At 38.7% G+C, this 19,358-nt stretch overlaps 1 protein-coding gene across 2 annotated transcripts; it reads left to right on the forward strand.

Annotated features, from left to right (window-relative positions):
- The first annotated feature begins 1,575 nt into the window (after positions 1-1,575).
- Positions 1,576-16,921, forward strand: FRRS1 (ferric chelate reductase 1). Of its 2 annotated transcripts, none has more exons than XM_054285889.1 (16): positions 1,576-1,650; positions 5,172-5,367; positions 5,591-5,727; positions 6,108-6,202; positions 6,883-7,033; positions 7,864-8,043; positions 8,865-8,963; positions 9,483-9,630; positions 10,034-10,150; positions 10,929-11,044; positions 11,300-11,386; positions 12,292-12,389; positions 12,545-12,603; positions 13,215-13,358; positions 14,428-14,489; positions 14,595-16,921. In XM_054285889.1, the coding sequence occupies exons 1-16, from the start codon at positions 1,576-1,578 to the stop codon at positions 14,685-14,687; spliced, it is 1,857 nt and encodes a 618-aa protein (XP_054141864.1). In that variant the 3' UTR covers positions 14,688-16,921. The 2 variants fall into 2 exon arrangements, with proteins under 2 accessions (XP_054141864.1, XP_054141863.1); XM_054285888.1 differs by lacking the exon at positions 1,576-1,650 and adding an exon at positions 2,623-2,677.
- The last annotated feature ends 2,437 nt before the right edge of the window (positions 16,922-19,358 follow it).

Consider the following 19,358-nt stretch of genomic DNA (forward strand, 5'->3'; position numbering starts at 1 on the left):
AAAAATGATTTTTTCTTCTTAAACTCTGATTACCATTTCCAACAGAATTGTAGCTTGCATTTTTATCCCTTCCCATGAGTCTTAGTGAGGAAATTACTTCCATATATACTTATATATACTATAATGTTTCAGACATATATACCCCATTCTGTCAATGAGCCAAGACCCTAAAATAATATCTTAAAATATTTGTATATTAATTCCACTATACTCAGTGAAAGTTATGAACCTAAATATTGTCAAGAATACAGGTCCCTCTGGTCACCAGTTTCCTTACTGTAAATATATTTATGTTATTATTTGTCTTACTAATAATATACCTGTATTAGTTAAAAACACACAGGCACATAATAAAGCATGTATGTACTTAGGCCTGCAATTCTATCAAACTCTTTCATATATGGGAACTTTATGAATGTAGTTGGAAACAATTATTTTTTCCCCCAGCTAGGGGGAAATAGACATGTTTTGCTTTCACTTCAAGCTATTGCTTATGCATTATGTTTCTTCAGTTACTGAACACTGAGTGAGATCTCAGCTTCACAGTAACTCCCGTGAGCAAGATAATACAAGTTACAGTCAAATAATTTTTCTGATTAGGCAAAGTAATCCCTTACTGGTTTTCATGTTAAATATATTTTTTATTATGTTACCACAGGGTACCTCTAAAGCTTAATGCTGCTTTTATGGAAACTGAGAAAAGAGTGAACACTAACAGAGCATTTCCTAGCCTGTCATATTTTAATAGATAGTTATTATTTTTTTAGAAAATATTACCAAATTAATAGTACTAGGATCTCTAAAACTGCTCTGAACTACTAGTAAGCAACTGAATCACTATAGCTCTCCAGTAAAGGTGTTTTTTTAACATAAACACAATATTTCTATGATGTGGGAGGGCAAAATTATTGTTGGATTTCTAAGTAATTGTCTTTTTGGGTCACTTTGTGAGCATTTGGGAACTTTGATTAAAACACTACAGAAGTCAGAGAAGCCTATGTAAGCAATTGCAGTTACAGCCAGCAAAGCCCCAGTTATAGCCAGAATTTATTTGCTTTCTTGATAAGAAAGGCCTGACTTTGCAAGCCTGTAGATGTGACCACCTTTCGTTCCACGGATAGCACAGCTGATGAGCTCTGTAAGCTTTGACAAGGGCAATCTCTCAGTAAAACTCTAGCTGTTAACCCAGGACGGCCGTCCAGACCGCCGGCGCTGGGAAGCTGGAGAGAAATGAGATGATGCCCTAACACCTTCCCTGCTGTGGGGGCGGCACCGGGGGCCCTCAGCGCCTGGGCCGGGCACACGGAGCGTTGGCGGCCCCGCCCCGAGCCCCGCCCGGGCCAGGCCGGGCCCTCCGCGCCCCGGGCCCCGCGTGCGGCCGCCCCCGCCGGCAGAAAAGCGCCGCGGCCGCGGGCTCGGCTGGAGCTGTGGGAGCGGCTGCCGGGCTCGGCTGCGCTTCCCCCTCGCCCTTTTCCGCTGCAGCGGGGCCAGGGAGGAGAGCGCGGCTCCCTGGGGCGAGGGCGTGCGGGGCTGAGGAGCTGCTGTAGCCTTTGTAGTCGTGCTTTGGTTACACTGATGCCAGTGAGTGCTCGAAGTGGGTACTGCAAGCATTTTGGAAAGTGTATTTGCTTAATAGAGCATCTGCGGCAGGTATGAAGCAAAGTAAAATCTGGTGGCGTTTTAAGGGCACTGTGTAGATGCTGCCTTTTGTGCAAGATTTCTAAATTGCTTTAGAGAACTCCTAAGCTTGTGTGCCTTAATGAGTCAAGGTAAGCTATGGCTTATTTTATCTGAAAGCCATGCCACCCGCATTCTCTGGTATCCTTTTTGCTTCTTGTGAGAATATTAGTTTTGTATTTTGTTTCTTTTTAACGTGCATAGGAGACGGCTCTACGGTAACTGATAGTAAATGTGCTCGTGCTACTGTTGAAGTTACTTGTTGGGATAACAAACTACATCTTTTTAGATGAGTCTCTCTTTGAGCTTTCATATAGATAAAAGTTTGTGAGGTTGGGGGCATGAAGATTCTATGCAGAGCAGCTGCCCGAGTAAAATCATTAAAACAAACAAATGAACAGGGCAAAATCCTTGACTCCTGTTCATTCTTGGTGAGATATATGGAAAAAAGAGAAGGTTTCAATTTTTTACAACTTGTTTATTCTTCTAAAAGAAAGTGTCTCTTTGATAGGGAGTAAATATGTAATGAGCTTTAAAATCATTCTGCAAATTTATGTCAGCTAATACTTGGAGGAAGAAGGTATCAAAAGTTGGTTGTAGGTTCCCCCTGCCTGCCTGCCCTTAACTGCACCAGAAGATAATTAAGTAATTACTTTGTATGACACTCTTTGAGGTCTGGGGGAGTGTCTGAGAAGGCAAAGGAAGCTGCAGGGTCAGTGTCTCATTATGGCTTCATGCATTTCAGCTCAACTGGGGGGAAGCTGTATAAAATATGCACCTGAAGTAAAGATTCTCTTATAAACCTTACTTTTTTGTGTGTGTGTAGCGCTTCTTTTTTCAGACAAGCTTCCTGGATATGGTGAAGGTTAATACAGTTAGATGCAAACCAAATAGAAGATATTACAAAGTCATATAAATTGTTTTACTACAAGTAGTAGTAAAACTGCCAACGGCAGTTTTACTCAGGCTTCGTTGCTGTAACTGAAGGACTGGCTGTATGGTAAGTACCTACACTCACACTGTTACAAAAAATAATTTTGAAATATCTATGCCCTTGAAATTCTCTTTCCTAGAAAGAATAGAATGCTGAGGTGTGTATTTTTTGTGTGCCTGAGGGGGTTTGTGTGTTTATATTTTAAAAGTAGTGAATTATTATGAATATATTTTCTGTCCTTGCACAATCCAGCTGTCTTGATATGACACCTTTAACTAAGCAGAAGAGGACAACTCAAGCTCTTTTTATGAATTGAGAGGAAGGGTGACTCTTGGACAGCAACACAGTCTTCTTTCTCTTTGTAGGGGTCTATTTCTAAAAGGAATGTGTCATAAACCCCTTTTATTAATATAGCTTATTCCCCTTCAGGTGGTTCTTTCCTGTTTTGTTTGCCCTCTTGTCTGACGGTGCTCAGGAGAAATTTCTGTCAATGGTAGTTTTGTACCTTTCAGTTGGCAGTATGTTTGCCTTGACTGTTGTCTCATCTCTTCCTCCTCTCTGAAGTTAGTTTTAGATTTCACACTAGGCAGCTAATGAAGTTAAACAGCTGAAAGAAGCTAAGTTCCATGAAGAGATCCTGAGTTGGAGTGTGAGCATTGTGCTTATGAACTATTAGGCTACCAGGGCTACCTGCAGGTCTGTAGAGTTGTTTTCAGCACAGGAAGAAGTAACTTACTGCTCTCCCTTTATCCAAATATTTGTCAGATTTTGGGGTTTTTTTTGAATTCTATTAATCTCTACTTAATCTTTTTCTTCTGTCAGCTTTTGAGTCAGTTGAATCTGACCAGGATGTGTCTTGTTTCCTTTACATTCCTACCACATCCTCTGCTACTTAAAGCAGAATACTACGCTACTCTTTTTCTTGTCTCTGTGATATGCAGCCTTATCTCTTCTTGTTTTGAAATTTTCTCTGGTACATATAATTGTACTAATTTAGCTTTCTATGGGCATCTTTAACTTACGTATAAAAATCAATTAGAAGGAAATACTTGAACTAGAAGTTAAAGATATGATCATAATGTTATCTTGAATATTTGGGAGGAGTGAAGTATTGAGAGAGACTAGGGTTTTCTTGTTCTTGAAACTTAACTGTTCAACACACTGTTACCTTTGATTTTCTTCTCTTTAGTGGTGTAAAGTTGCTGAGGAGTACAAATATATCATTGCCTTGAAAATTGTGGATTTCCATGTATGAGAACTTTGGAAGAGTTCATATTGATGACTCCTGTTTTGTAAGATAATGATGTGCCTTGTCTTCATTTGGCTGCTTTTTAAGTGTCGAGAGTTCAGTCTGAAATGGCTCTGTGTGTTCCTTATCTTCATGTCCATCCATGCTGTCAGGGAACTTCATAACCTGATACATCTTATCACTTGTTGCAAAATGGGCATGGCCCTTCCAGAAGGCAGGCCTACTTGCCTGGTCTGTGTTCCACCAGAGCTGATGACTCACTTCTTCTGCCTAAGGACTGAAAGAAAGTTTCTCTCTGTTCTCCTGGCCTTTTGGATGTGGAAATGCTTTCTTTTGTTGGTTAAGGTGTTCTGTAAACCACAGTACAGCCGTAAGCCCTGTATGCTACTGGAGCAGCAAAACAATTGCCACAGCTTTTATGAAAACAGTATTGTGGTGAGGTAAAACATTGCATGATGAAAGCTGAAGTTAGGGGTTCATATAACCGTTTTCAGATCTGGAGTCCTTCTATCCCTTGTCTTTTATGGATGCTGTTCCCTTGATGAGAACGTGCCAAGCCAAATCCATTGTTTGACTAATTGTCCAGAGGTCAAATATCCAAAAGGAAGAGTTCAAAGAAGAAATCTTGGGCTTGTCTGCAGCAAACATGCATATTTCTTTATCTAAATCTTCATACCAAATTCTAACTCTTGCATGTATAAATTTTATTTCTGGCATTTGGCAACTTTAGTTTCCCTGCAGAAAGAAGAACTTGTTACTGGGGAATTATTTGTCATCTGTGAGGAAATAGACATGGGTTGTGGAAACAAAAGGCAGACTGTAATGATGCAAAATTTGAAGCTATGATTAATAAAAATGAGTTTGATACTAGCTGTGTAGTTGCTCAATACTGTTGACCTTTATATATTTGTGAAGCATGTTGTAAGATCCATCTGTCCTGTGCAGATGTTTAAGGAACTTGAATTTTTTTTTTTTTTTTTTGAGAGAGAGAGAGCAGGAGAGGGATTGGCAAAAGACTTTTTTTAAAAAAAGTGCTGTCAAAATGCATGGAGGGAAATAATCCCTCCAGTAGATGGAAGGATCCCTCAACAGCCTGTAGATGGCCTGAAATATGGTATCTGAACATTCTAACAATGTCTGGCAGTTATCAGAAGCAGAAGTTACTCAGAAGCTGGGAGTGGTGTCTTCTCATGAATGTTTTTTTTGAACATGGTTTTGTATTCTACCATTCAACTGATTCCTAAAAGGAATGGTGACCTGTAATGTAAATATTTATTGTGTTTAATTGCCTGTAAATTTTATTTTATACAGATGGAGCTGCCTGGTTTTGCTGTTGCTGTTTGGATGTTTGGTTGCCTCTATGCATCTGTGGTTGGCTATCCAAATGGAAAAGTAAGAGAAGCCTGTACTAGCATGGTACCCTGTCATGGTGGCTCTCCTCAGCTGTCACCTGAGCACACCATTACAGTGAATGGGACTGAATTTAAACCAGGGGACAGCATAGAAGGTATTGTGTCAGTTACAGCTGAAGAGTTTAATTTATTGTTTCTTTGTATTATAGTATGTCTTTCCTCAATTTTCTGTACTGGATTTATCTAAGCAGTTGAATTTTGTTTAGGTAATCCATTGACCATCATTCAGTACTTGTAAAATTAGTGTCTGGTAGTCATTGTTGAAATACTTTCTTCTTCCTCTGGAAGTAAACTTCCTTATTCTTCTTCTTGCTTTAGTTCATCTGTCTGGACCAGATTTTGAAGGATTTTTCCTACAAGCCCGGGATGCAGAGCACCTGGATAGGCCTGCAGTTGGATCTTTTGTGCTAGCTGACCGGAGACATTCTCAGCTGCTGACATGTGGTCGTACCAAGGTAGAGTCCAGTGCTTCACAATTATTTAGTGGGCACTGAGGGGCTTGTTCTGTCTCTTCATCCTCTTGTTAAAACGTGGAACATTTCCTTACTAAGAAAATCTCACTATTTCTGTATGAAATGCTGCAGGGACCTCTAGCTCATTGCTGGAATCTTTTGGATTGAAAGTCCTTTCTTTTAGTCTTGAAGTTTGTTAGTATGAGTAAGTTGCTGTGCTACACCTCACCTGAGCTGATCATGACTGGGGAAAAGCCATTTACACTGGGGTAGTGCAGTGTAACTGCAGTGTCTCTGTAGGATTTAGCTGCAGCCTCTGCTGACTGTGTTAAGTAACAAAATGTTTATGCACTGTGTAATTCTTGATATATGTGTGTTTTCAGAATTCAGCTGTCAGTCACACAAGTAAAGCAAAAAAGAAAGACATAAAAGTTTATTGGATTGCTCCTGAAGATGCTCCAAAACACATACAGTTTCTGTAAGTAAAAAAAGTATGGGCTTATATTAATTAAATATATTAAAATGCAGACAAGGTAAACCTGTACCATTGTCTGTCAAATATTGTCCAGCAACTGAAAAGTCCTTGGGTCCAATGACCTGAAAAGTCAACACCCCTTACTTGCTGCAGAGTCTGTGTTAATGCAGATACTTTTTTAGGAGGAGCTTGAAGGTGATTTTTTTTTTTCTTTTTTTTTTTTTCCTTTCCTTTTTTTCTCCTAGGGAGAGTATAAGGGGATTTAAAGATTGGTTTCTTTAGTCTTTAGCTACCTTCTCACTTCTCATGCCTGAAATATACACTTAAGAATCTTTCTCTTCGCTGTACCTAACTAAATGATATGTATACCCTCCTGTTACACTACTAGGTTTTTCTGAACTGCAGGATAGAAGCAATGCAACTCTTCTCTGAAGTTCTAATCTATGCCATAGGCATGAAAGTTTCTTATATTCTGTCCAAGATTGGTATTATGTTTTAAAATTCTTTTTCTAAGATTTAAGATACTTTCCTACTTCAATCCCTAAAATGGGAGAGATCTCCATAGAGATGAGGTATTTACAAATAATTTCTGAGAACTATAGATTATTTTCCTTTCTTTTTTAAAGTAACAGCCAACTATAAAGATATACTGTAATTACTCTGTGTGTGTTGTGTTTTTTAAGAGCCACAGTTGTGAAGAAATACAGGATTTTCTGGGTGAAAATTCCAGGTCCCATTGTTTCTCAGCCTGATGTGCTGTCCCCAACACCACCTTTGCATGCAACATCAGAGGCTATGTCAACTTCACAGCCAGTTTCCTACATATCAAAGCCAGTAAGTAATGATAAAGCTAAATCAGGCAATCTTTAATGCTTGTGATGAATGGAATTTAATAAGATGACATTGATACAGCCTAGTAACAGAAAAGCAGAGATGGTGGATGAGTAACTTTGATATCTAAGGCTAAGAACATGACAGCTACCTTTATGTGAGTTCCCTGAACTTTGCAGGGTTAAATGTTCTCACCTGTGTGCAGCATGAGAAGATTAACAGAAAGTTTAGAAATCAATGATCAGAAAGTATTATGCATACTTCTCATGAGAGATGGGAAAAGACTTAATCTGCTCTTAACTAATAACTTCCTATTTAGCAACTGCAGGCTCAGAAGCTTTCCTTTCTGAGTTCATCTATGTTACTGACTTTTGTTGCTGAGTCTTGAATGGTTTGAGAAAGCATTTCTATTTGATCCAGGAAAACTGTGGCTTACAATCAGTGTATTTTCTCAATGTGTATTAGTGGAGTTTCTACTTTAAAAAGCAAGCATAAAGCTGTAGGACCCTTATTTTCTTTCTCATCTTACAGCTGATACTACCTCTCTAAATATTAGACCAGAGGAAGTTATTTTTTTTCCTGAAGTTGTTGCTGACTTTTCAAAGTTATTATATTGTAATGTAAATCTTTAAAGTGGAAATTCAATTCAAATTTATCTTGGAATTCACCATCATTTTACTTAGTAGTCCTAGGGTAATTGTAGACATGGATTAAGAGATTGGTGTGTAGACACAGATGATGTTCCTTGTATGCTTTTTTTCTACTATGGGTGAAAAGGGGGAAGAGAATGGAAACTCATTGCTCACAATTTGTTTGTTTGCTTAATTGTTTAGTTTAGTGCATCAGGTTGTGGAATTATGAAGTTCTGCATTAGGAACCCTACAAACTGTGATCCTGGGAGTGCCTCATGTTTTTTTCTATCCTTCCAACAAGAGGGGAGTTCAGTTTTTATTGAAATGAGTGGTCCAAGTGAAGGGTATTTAGCATTTGCGCTTTCCCAGGACCAGTGGATGGTGAGTGTTTTATTTTCCATAGTTGCTTTTGTGATGTTTGTCAGGTTTGAATGGAAATGCATATGGAAAATGGAAATACTGTCAGATGTCACACAAAGTGTGACTCTGCCATAGTGCTAAAACACAGGTTGTTTCTTATATGTCACTATTCACTTTTAGCTCAGGACTGAATAACCGTCTGAAATTCCTGGTTAAATCAATCTCTACCTATCCAAAAAATCTTACCTCTCTGAAACAGAGTTGTTCAGAAAACCATTTGCATTTGATCCTTGAATTTTACTCCTATACAAAATCTTAAAAATGTTGAAAGATACTTCTTTCTGACTTATGTTAAATTGAAGGGATGATAATGTTGACAAATGCATAATACATAAGCTGCTTGTTGCACAAAGGAGATGCTGTTTACATTTATCTCCCTAGTGCAGGAACACTTGGTTCTTAACAATCCTTTTTTTCCTGCACAGCTGTAAAAAAAAAAAAAAAAAAAATCTTGTAACTGAAGTGGATTTTTAAATAGCTCCAACATCCATCTCTGTCTTGTCTAGTCAATTTGATAAATTTTAAGTAAAGAAACTTCTGGTAATATGGTTGTTATTCTGGGAGGGGAGTGTGAATCATAATGCATGTTTCTATGTGTCATCTCTTTGACTTAGTGTGGATCCTCAGTAATAATACTGATGTGCTTAGAAAATGGGGAATAACAGCTTGATAACTACAGAAATCTGTCAAGTCTTGCTGCCTATATTAAATCAAAGACCTTTTGAGGACTGCCAGTAGTGTTTTTTTATTGGACCGTAGATATTTTCTTTTTTACTCTGCAGGGTGGTGATGATGCCTATCTGTGTGTTAATGTGAATCACCACGTTCACGTGAGCACTGCCCATCTGAAGGAGCGAAGTCATCCTCTCTTGGATTCGGAGGTGTGTTTTAAAACAGCTCAGACACTTTCACAGGTGTAGCTTTGGAGTAAGGTATGCTGCTGCTTTGTGCTTTTGTTTTGCACAGCGGGTGTAAATACTGAGATGGATCCATAATTCTCTAAGATGAGGTTGGTTGGGCTCTTACTTCCTAGTAAGTGTTAGCTTTTGAAGTCTAAATTTAATTTGTAAAGCTAGTCATATGATGGGAGCTTAGTCTTTGTAGAAACTTTGTCCCTATTAAAGTCTGTCCCTTTGCTAGAACTGCAGCTGCAACGGGCATGTCCTGAGTTAAGCACTGTTGCAGGCTGTAAAAATTGGTGATAAGTTCAAACCCTAAGTTGCTGTGTTGACTTACTGACATACCTCTTGTGTGCCAATTCAGAAGGGATCCCCTTTCCCTGGATAATTTGTTTTTTTCTTATATATCAGTGACACTCTTGTCTTTTGCATGGTTACTTTTAAGCCAATTGCTCAGCCAATCTGAAAACACTGGGTATTTAAGGATCTCCTGTTTTACAGAATGCCCTTGAAGATGTGTCCTGGAGGCTTGCAGATGGTCTTCTTCAATGTTCTTTCAGAAGGGGGATTCGTCTCCCTGCTTGTAAAGGGAGATTTAATCTGGATACCAGTTACTACATCTTTCTGGCAGATGGGGAAGCTAGTGAAGGTAAACTGGACTTACATAGGGTTGCTTTTCTTTTACCAGCTCCAAATGAGTTAGTAACTCTTCTGTAAGATATGGCTTAAATGAGAATTGGTGTCTGAACTAAGGTTTCCAAGCTTGAGGCCTTTAATTCAATCACCTTTCCTGCTTCTCTGGATCATGGGTTTCCTTGTGGAAGTTATTGCAAATTTACTCATATGTTGCATTTTGTGTAGCTGGGTGAGTTGCGTTTTGCACATTAAGTGTGCAGGATGGCTTAGATGGTGTTAGATTCTTACCATATTATGTGTTAGCTTGTGTGATTATGTGCAGTGGTCACAACAGGGCTTGAATTTATGGATGAGGAATGGGCACACCAGTGCAGTGGCTTCATTAGCAAGAAATAAGTCACTTTGTCACTGCCCAGGAGGACTCATATACAAACATCGCCGTCAGCCCCTGGTCACCAATGGACTGTACAACGTCACAGGCCTGCCTCAGGATATCGGAGGTTCCCGTGCCCCACAGCTCATCAAGGCTCACGGTAAGCTGCAGTTTCTTGTTTTGTCTCCCAGTTCTAGAGCTGCTGAGACTGGAGGGTTATATTGCAGGATTAGTCCCTCATGTGTTTCTGCATTTGCGTTGTATGTTCTGTTGGCTAGCAAGATCTCGTACTCTGGTGGCAGAGCGCAGTTCCCGATTTTTCTTTTCAAGAACAGTGTCGGAAGATCCTTTTTGCCCAGGGAAATGAACCCACCATTGCCTTTTCCCTTAAATTTAAAACTGAGAATTTATATCTTTATCTCTATTTCAAGTAGTTGCATTTTTGGTTTAGCTCCATTTGAAATGAGAAACCACTCACCTGGCAATCTAGGGCCACTGAAGTTAATGGGCGTTTTTTTGTCCCACACTACTGGACTTCAGTACAGGTTCTTGATTGAACTTCCACTCATTCTTTGTCACACAGATTTTAGCACTGTCATCTTTCATCCTCTGATGTCTGAGTTCATGATAGAATGGTTTCTCTCATCAGTGTGTACAAAGTGTATTAGCATGTGGGAAATGTGCAGTAGCCAGAGCTGCTCTATTGTGTTGTGTGGGAAAAGTATGATTTTCTTTTGCATGGATGTTTCTGTTCTCTAGCAAGCTAAAGGCTATAAAGCTGTAACCTGAACGAGGTGATAGATTTTTAATTATTGGTAAGTTCTAAACATGTGCATATGGACTAAACAATTACATAGACTTGGAAGTTGTATTTGTGTGCACTGAAGTTACCTATCATTTACCTTGTTGGGTTGGTTGTTTGTTTTTTCTATTTTCAGGAGCGCTAATGTTTGTTGCTTGGATTACTACAGTTAGTATTGGTGTTATTGTTGCACGATTTTTCAAACCTGTCTGGTCTCACTCATTCCTATTTGGAAAGGAGTTGTGGTTTCAGGTGGGTAAAATCTCCACCTATCTCCAGCTGTATTTTCTAGCACTATTGCAAGCAGAATTATAAACCTACTAGATCCAAGAAATAGACTAAACCTGGTATAATCTTATGAAGTAGAACAATTAAAAATCAGAAGTTCACCTACTTTATTAGTAAATGTTAAGTCTAACGTGGGGATTAAGGATATTTTTTAACTGTAGGTCTTCTTAATGTCTTTTAATATTGTAGATTTTCTAAAAGCAAACTTAACTTTCCTAGGTGCATCGTATGCTTATGTTAACCACAGTCATGCTTACAAGCATTTCTTTTGTGTTGCCTTTTGTATACCGAGGAGGCTGGAGCCAAGTAAGTGTGTACATTTTGTCTTGTTTATTAACTGAAAGGTAAAGGTGGGACTAAAAGAATGAGGAAGTCCACTGCCAGTATTAGGACTATTTCTAACCAATTTTCTGTAAAAGCCGTTCTTAAGTAGATTACAAATTCTGGCAGCCCAGAAGAGGAATTTTGTCTCCTTTAAACTACAGCTGAAAAATTTTGGTGTTTTCCTTCCTTCCTCTTTCTCCTAAATAACTTTGCTCATAGTTTCTTTATGTAGTATTTTGGTCTTCCTTAAAGAATATGATCTTGGGAGGGCAGTAAGGATGTGATGGCTGACATTAGCATGGTAAACCTGCTGGGAATGAGGGTTTTTGTGAACTTAGGCATAACAGTGAATGATAAGCTTAGTCTGGAGCAGTAGCTAGATAGAGGTTTTATACCTATTGCTGTCACCTGTATTCTGTTTGATGCAAGGTTACATCAGAAGTTGGAAAGTCTAGAGAGTATCTGAATTCAAGGTGGAAGAATATGGTCACAGGTGTGGGCTGGGGTAACTGAATAAAACTTTTTTGAGTGAAAGAGAAGACCCATGCTGGGATGAGTTATAAAATAGGTCTATCCTGGAGATACAGGATTGAGGCTGGAGAGCATGGACTGTGGTTTCTATAGTCATGTTAGTCTGCTCTTCAGCTGGTAGAATTTCTCAATGTAGCAGAAATGTGAGACAAGCCCTGAGTGGACATACCAGTGTGTCTGCTGCCAAGGCAAACAATCTCCATCTGGCTGTAGGGCAGCTTGTTGTGTCCTGCTGCCTTTGCCAATGCTGCTCCATTGTAACTTACTAATACAAGAACAAATGCAATTTGCAACTTTCTAGTGTCTTTTCTCTGTTTATATAGATCTGATATTTAATAAAAATGTCCTCTGTTTAGCAAGCAGGTTTTCATCCTTATCTTGGCTGTGCAGTGATGGCTTTGACCATCTTTCAACCACTTATGGCAGGTTTCAGACCATCTCGTCATGCACCAAGGTACAGCTGACTCATTAAATTACAGCCACAGGAATTAAATGTGATTGTTTCTTTAAATGGAAAGCTTTTACAGTTTGAAAGTAAAAGATGTTATTTGATTTCTGACCCCTTCCCCCAATGGTGTAATCAAGAAAATGTGTTTCATTGTTTTATAGGAGGCAGCTGTTTAACTGGTTTCACTGGAGTACTGGTACAACAGCTAGAATATTAGCTGGTGAGTAGAAGTAACTCCCATTTAACTGATTTAAAGAAGCTTTGCCCTTTGCTGGGCAGTTGTTCATTTGAAACATCTATGTATATCCAGTCCAGGCATGTCTGAAGGTCCTTTTTCTTGGCCATGTTTTTGGTGAGTTTTAAGGGGTCATTGGATATAACTGAGAGAAAAAGTGACTTTAAAACCAAAGGAGTTACTGACAAATCTGAAATTCCTCTGTAATGAGGACCTGTCCTTATCTTCATAATTTCTTTTTGTCTTGGAAGATGTGAGAATAGTGTTCTTACAGTAGCGTAGTTCAATGTTACTGAATGTGAGACAGGAATTTACAGATCCAGAAGCTGGGTTTAATTCTAGTAATAGAGGCAAGCTTCCACAGCCACCTTAAGCACTTAAGCTTTTTTGGTGACTACCAAAAAAGCCCAAAACAGCCCCTTATCCCCCCACAAAAAGCCCACATCAAACTTCAGCTGTGTGAACTCCTTTAACATTGTTCCTCAAGCAGTTTTGGGTAATTCATGGGAAATCTATTGAAAAAGCATTGATAGAATTTTTAAAGCACACTGGCACAACATTGTTAATGTGTTTTCTATCTTGTTTTTACTGACTAGTTGTGACCATGTTCTTGGGAATGGATCTGCCAGCACTTGACCTGCCAGACCCATGGGACACCTATGCCATGATTGGCTTTGTAGCTTGGCATGTTGGTACTGATGTTCTTCTGGAAATACACAGCTACTGTCTCGTTCGTAAAGGTACACCCCAGCGAACTCCTGCTGTCTCCTTGCTTGCTAAGAATGAAACCAGTGTGGATGGAATTTCAGGAGGTGTTCTTTGGCCTCTAACTTGGAAGCTGAAAGGGAGCTCTTTAGTAGTGTTGTATCTTCTGTTGACAAATGAATATGGAAGAAAACCAGTTTTTTAATTCAAGTGTTCTAGAAGAGTGGGTTTCATGCCATTTTAAATAATAGCTTCTCATTTCTCAAACCACAGTTCATAGGGGGCTAAAGTGTGCAGACTGAAATATGTAAATATTTTGAGACTCTTATTACTTTTTGCCTTAATTTTGATCCCAGGTGGGTATATTAAGTCCAGATTAATTGATGCAGATTTAATCTTCATTTAAATGTTGAAAAATAGCTGTTATTGCAGGAGCAAGTTGAATACTTGCCATATTCATTGACTGGGGAAGGAATATGAAATCCTGACTCCAATATGTCTAGGGAAGAGATGGGTAGTAATTAATTAGAAATTGTTATATTCACTGGCTGGTGTCACAGAGAGGAGGTGACTGCTCATGTGAATGACCTGGGTCTAAGGCTGACATGAGACAGCTGCAGAACTGAAGAAGTTTGATTAATTAAGAGTCTGTTTAAGGTGTCATGTGGGGGCAGAGTGATTATAAAAGATGTGAATTTAAATTTAACTGCAGTAATTACTTCCTAGAAGTAGGGAAATTAACCTGTGATGTTTGGTCAATGAGTGTTCTCATGTTGGCTAATGAAAATATTTCTTATGAAATTCAGTTACCTTAAAATACATAAGGAAGAGATGTTAGCTTAAAACTCAGTGTTTTGATTATCCAGTCTAGCAAAAGACAGTGTTTATTTAACTTCATTGTTTAGAGTTTGTTTTGTATGTCAGCACCAGTATAATTTTTCATTTGTACTGTGAGTGTGAAATGTCAAATGAAACTCCCAAGTCCTTTTCAGATTTGATGCTGTGTAAGACTTGGTCATAGGATCGAGACTTCTGTAGTATAAAAATGAAACTCTCCTTCCTCTTAAGGGCAGACTTGACTTCTGTTTTTCTTCCCATGAACAGTTGAAGTGATAGAGGATGACAGAGTACAGATACTGCAGTCACTCACATCTGCAGAAGCAGAGGTGAGTCACAATTTTCTAACTAACTACTGTGAAATGGGATGATTCTTTGTTTAAACCAATAAAAAGACTGACTATCCTATGACTTTTCTTCCCCTTTTCTTGCAGGGTCGTCTGTTTAAACAGATTGTGTTAACCATCTATGTCTGTGGAAATATAGTATTCCTTGTTGCCTTCCTGATAGCAATCAACCAAGTATGAAATAAGTATTTGAGAATTTTGTGACAAAATACTGTGCAATTGAAAAATCTGCAACTTTTTACTACAACTTTTTTCTCAACATGGTCCTGAAGATGTAATTGAAGAACAGCGTGTGTATGTCATGCTCAGTGTTAGGGAGATCTGGAATTCAAATCTAGAGAGAAATCCTGCAGTCCTACAAAAGCTGTCTTCTGATGGGACTTTTAATGGGAACCTTTGCCTGAGTAAGGAATGAAATCTCTATTTTTTTAAACACAGTGGTTAACTTGACCGAAGCTTGTAGGTGAAAAGAAGACTGAGAAGATGTGCCAAAAATGTTATTTGGGTAGTCATTTCCCTAAACTTTTTGTGAATATTTTTGGGGGGACTGGTAAGATATGACTGGTCTGGATTAAACTGTCCCCTTTACTGTGTTCTAATATGGGATATGGCAGCTTCTTGCTCTTGACAGTTTTGTGCATAAAGAAACTCCCAACCAAACCTCAAAACTTAGTGAAAGATTGTCACAAATGCAGGTTGATGAATGAACTAAATAGATAAAAGTAAAATGCAAAAGCACTGTCTGCTCTAAGAGAACTTCAGTACTTAGTAAAACCACCATTTGCCTTGCTCAAAATACTGCTCTGTCTTCTAAATAATTAAGAGAAAACATGTTTGCAATATAAGTGCATTAAAACCTATAGTGATTTATCTAAAACTCAAACCAGGAAGAACCTAGCTCTGTTTATGAATTTCTGTTTTACTGTCTTTGGTTGCTTGAGGCTTCTGTATTACTTAACTGTGTGAATGAGATGGATTTATGCCAACTGGTGCTTTAATGGAAGTGAAAATACTTTCTCTGGAATGTTGCAGTTGTATTTGTGCTATTGAGAAAAACATAAATTGGGAGCTAGGTTGACTTCAGGAAAAGCAGCTTCTGTTAATGTTAAATGAGTCCTTTGAGCTGGCATATCTAGAAGACAGAGCTATAATAATTCTATAGCAACTCTATCCTGAAAGAATATTGGAGGGCAATTTTTTAGTGAACGAAAGGTTTCTCCAAATATATGAACTACATACTGAGACTAAAAAGGTTCTATATTATTTCACATTTTTGGTTCATGGTTTGCCTAAGTATGGAAGGATGCTCTTGAAATGACATTTTGGAAATGAAACCTTAACATGCTTTGCAGTTGTATTTTGTGGCTCTGAATAGCTTGCTCCCACACATCTTCATTTTTCTTATTGAAAAACATAGATTTTTAGTTGTAGCAATTCAAGATATGTTTTTCATCTAGGCATACTAAGCTAGCTGGGAGTTAAGATGGGAGGATTGGATAAAAGAGTGAGTAGTGAGGCCTGACTTGGTATAGACTTTCACAGCAACATCTCTACAAGTGTAGAGATGAGCCAGCTCTAAAATACTTGTAGGTGTGGCTCAGGTGACCAAAGCTGTCTGGTTCTGTCTCTTCCTCCATCTTCCCAAGTCCATAGTGCAGCCTGTGGCATGGACAGGTAATACTCAGGAAGCTGCATTTTGTTTGTAGTCAGTGGTCTTTTTGGCTGCTCAGATACCTGATTTAGCCATAAGGGCATTTATGGAGCTGGGATTAATCCCTTTGTCAGCAGCAGCTGACTGTTAGTGAATCCAAGTTGAATCATCTCCCTTAGGAAAGTCATGTGCAGCCTGGGAAAGGGGGGCTACAAAGAAATGAGTCACAACCCAAGCTGAAGGACAAGGATCATGGGGCCAGCTGGGTGAGTGTGAGGATTTTTTAGAGAACCCTAATCTCAAAAAGCCTGGGAATCTCAGGCTCATCTACTGCTGAAGTTTTGTGGGACTCTTTCATCTACTGTGAATTTATAGAAGAAAAATCACTCAACCTAGGCATGATTGTCAGCTTTTTAAGTTAAAGGTAATGCCAGATTTTTCTATAATAGCTGTACTGAGGGTTGTTTCATTTACATGTGACAATGAACATGGGTTTTAAAACATGAATGTAAATATCTCAATAAAAGTTCTTGTCCCTTTTAGTAATGTGAAAATGCTGTCAAAAGGAAACTAGAAGAGTCTTGCCTAGGAGCAAAATGGATTGTTGGTTTTTTGTAGATGTTGTTTTATAAATTGCAGCTATGTAAATCCTTCCTGGAGAAACTATTATTGAAATTGAATGTTAAAATATTTTCACTTTTTAAAGCAGTTTCTTTTCCTCAAGAAGAAAAAGTTTCCTTGTTCCACATCTAATACAACTTTTAAATTGACAAAATTGTCAGCTGTTCTGGATAAACTTTTTCTTTCCCACTGCTTGTGGTTATTGTCTACTTTCTTATGGGAACCCTTATGCACAATATTGTAACTTAATTTATTGAAAGACTTGCTTATTTTACACACTGACACTGCTTCCCTTTTCCTGCATAACTAGTAAGAAGTCATATGTCGTATTCCAATATCTTCCAAATTTTTTTTTGGTACTCCTTTGAAAAAGATCTGCAGAAGGGTTTGGTATTGGCAGGACAATAGGTAGAAATTTGTGAATAGTCTCGCAAGTAGTTTACTGTCTTGATTATTAGGTGCAGCCTCCAAATACTCATCATCTGCTCTTGGCTTAGCTACAAATCATATTTTTTGCCTGTGCTTTGAACAAAAATTACTTGCTGCAAATGTAATGGAGTTCACCGCTACTTTGTTTTGCTTTAAGTACTTTTTAGTTAGTTGACATTTCAGGCTGCAGCACGAAGCAGGGAAGGTGTCTTTAATTTCTCCTTCTTACACTGAGTGCTACACTGTGTTCTGTGTTGTCAGAAATCCCAAGATGGGGAGACGTCCAGTTCCATGTAATAATGGCCATGTGTTTCCTTTACCCAGGGAGGGCAGAGGAGAGCTTGCCTGCTTTGTGTTCCATCCGTGCCTAACACTGCGTGGCGCCCTTGTTCAAATAACAGCGCTTCTGCTTTGCTTGCTTGCTGCAAACTGTCCGTGAGAGGTTGACATGGAAAGGTTTTCTAAAATAGGAAGTATTCCTAGATGAACTAATTGGAAAAATTTTCAAAAACCCAGTCTTTAAATTCAAACTATCTTATACAGATAGACATTCTGGAATGGGTGTTGGATGGCTATCTATTATTAAGCTTTTGTTTGAGCAGATATGGATGGTTTTCTTTTGTCATGTGGGTATATTCTTGTCCAGACAACAGAAGATGAACAGCAGTTGCCAAGGAGAAACTGCAGTATTTTGCATTTCTATGCAGAAGTTAATACCTCAGTGGTTTTGGTACAGGCTGAAGTAGGAAGAGTCCAAGTGAATGGAAGGGTGTTTAACAGGGATGATCTCCTAGTAGGTCTGAGAAATTCTTTGCTCACATAAATCTGATTCTGACTTCTTAGGGGGTTTGTGTGAAGGAGGAAACTGTTGCACATATCTGAGTAAGTGGTACAGCAGAACTGGCAGAGGACAAATTCCTCAGAACATGCTTGAATCCACCTGGTTTAGTTCCTGCCTGGCCTAGTTCAACCACTGTCTAGCTTCTGCTGGTCTTCCTTGTGCTGTGCAAAAGTGACTTCACGTGTGAACCACAAAGCTGCATCACTCTGAACCAGCTGTTTATGACAATCATCCCACACAAAGGATACTTCACATACGAAGGACTGCAGCTTCAGCTTTGGTTCTGAGAGACTTTTGTCTCGTGGGGCCTTAGAAATCACTTGGCTTTAATGATGAATTAGAGTTTCGCATGGCATCTCTACTGACATTTGAAAAGATAATTTGCCCCCTTGTATTTCTGTTCTTGTTGATACAGGATGCAGGAAAGCTCTGGGGCTGTAGCAATCAGGTGATAAACATTCCTACTTTCCAGAAGCACAAACCTTTCTAGTCTTTCCTTTGAAGTACTTTGACCAGTATTGTGATGATAGTTGCTCCTTTTCCCATATTATTTAAGTTCCATAGCTATCTGCTTCTATTACAAAAATTGTTTGTGACTACTTCCTATCACTCACCTGCTCTCATTTTTTTGGTGTATCCTTAGGAGTTGAGGCTGAAGCCTTTGCTTGCACAACCAGCAAATGATAGAAGAAGTGTAAGGAAAAAAAACACTATAAAACAGCAAAAAACAAGAGGATAGACATAGAGGAAGTGTACTATAATAAAATTTATTTATTCTTATTTACTATTCCACTCTCCAGGTAACAATTTCTGACAAGTCTTAAAATTTGAGATTATAACCCACATTAGACTGGGAGCCACCGAATGTTTAGAGGCTACAAATCAGTCAATTACTACCATCGTGCCTCAGTATGAGGTAGTAACTTTAGTTTCCTGCTTTGAAAAGAATACCAGCAAAAAATTAGTGGTTTTGGTTTTTTTAACTGGTGCATAATTAGAGTCAGCTATACCAGAATAAGACAAAATGAGCTTTATCTGTTTAGTGTTACAAATTGAGGCTAAGACCTAGTGAATTAAAGCTGTTGTACTGATTTGAGTATAATGGTGTAGTGTGCTATGAGGCACTTCTCCCCAAGAACTATGTACTGGAAAATCTGACTTAGATGTGATTTCTCCAGGTGTGATTGAACCTGTTTTTAGGGCCCTTGCATCCTCTACCATGTGAAAAGAATTAATCTGTTTTTTGGTGGGAGCCTTGAAACTTGCTGGAGAACTGTGCCCAGCAGTGGCTGCGCCTGTAACAGATCTT

Source organism: Melozone crissalis, unplaced genomic scaffold, assembly GCF_028551555.1.
Source record: "Melozone crissalis strain CALT ecotype California unplaced genomic scaffold, PUWL_Pcris_2 ptg000045l_1, whole genome shotgun sequence".
NCBI classification, from domain to species: Eukaryota; Metazoa; Chordata; class Aves; order Passeriformes; family Passerellidae; genus Melozone; species Melozone crissalis.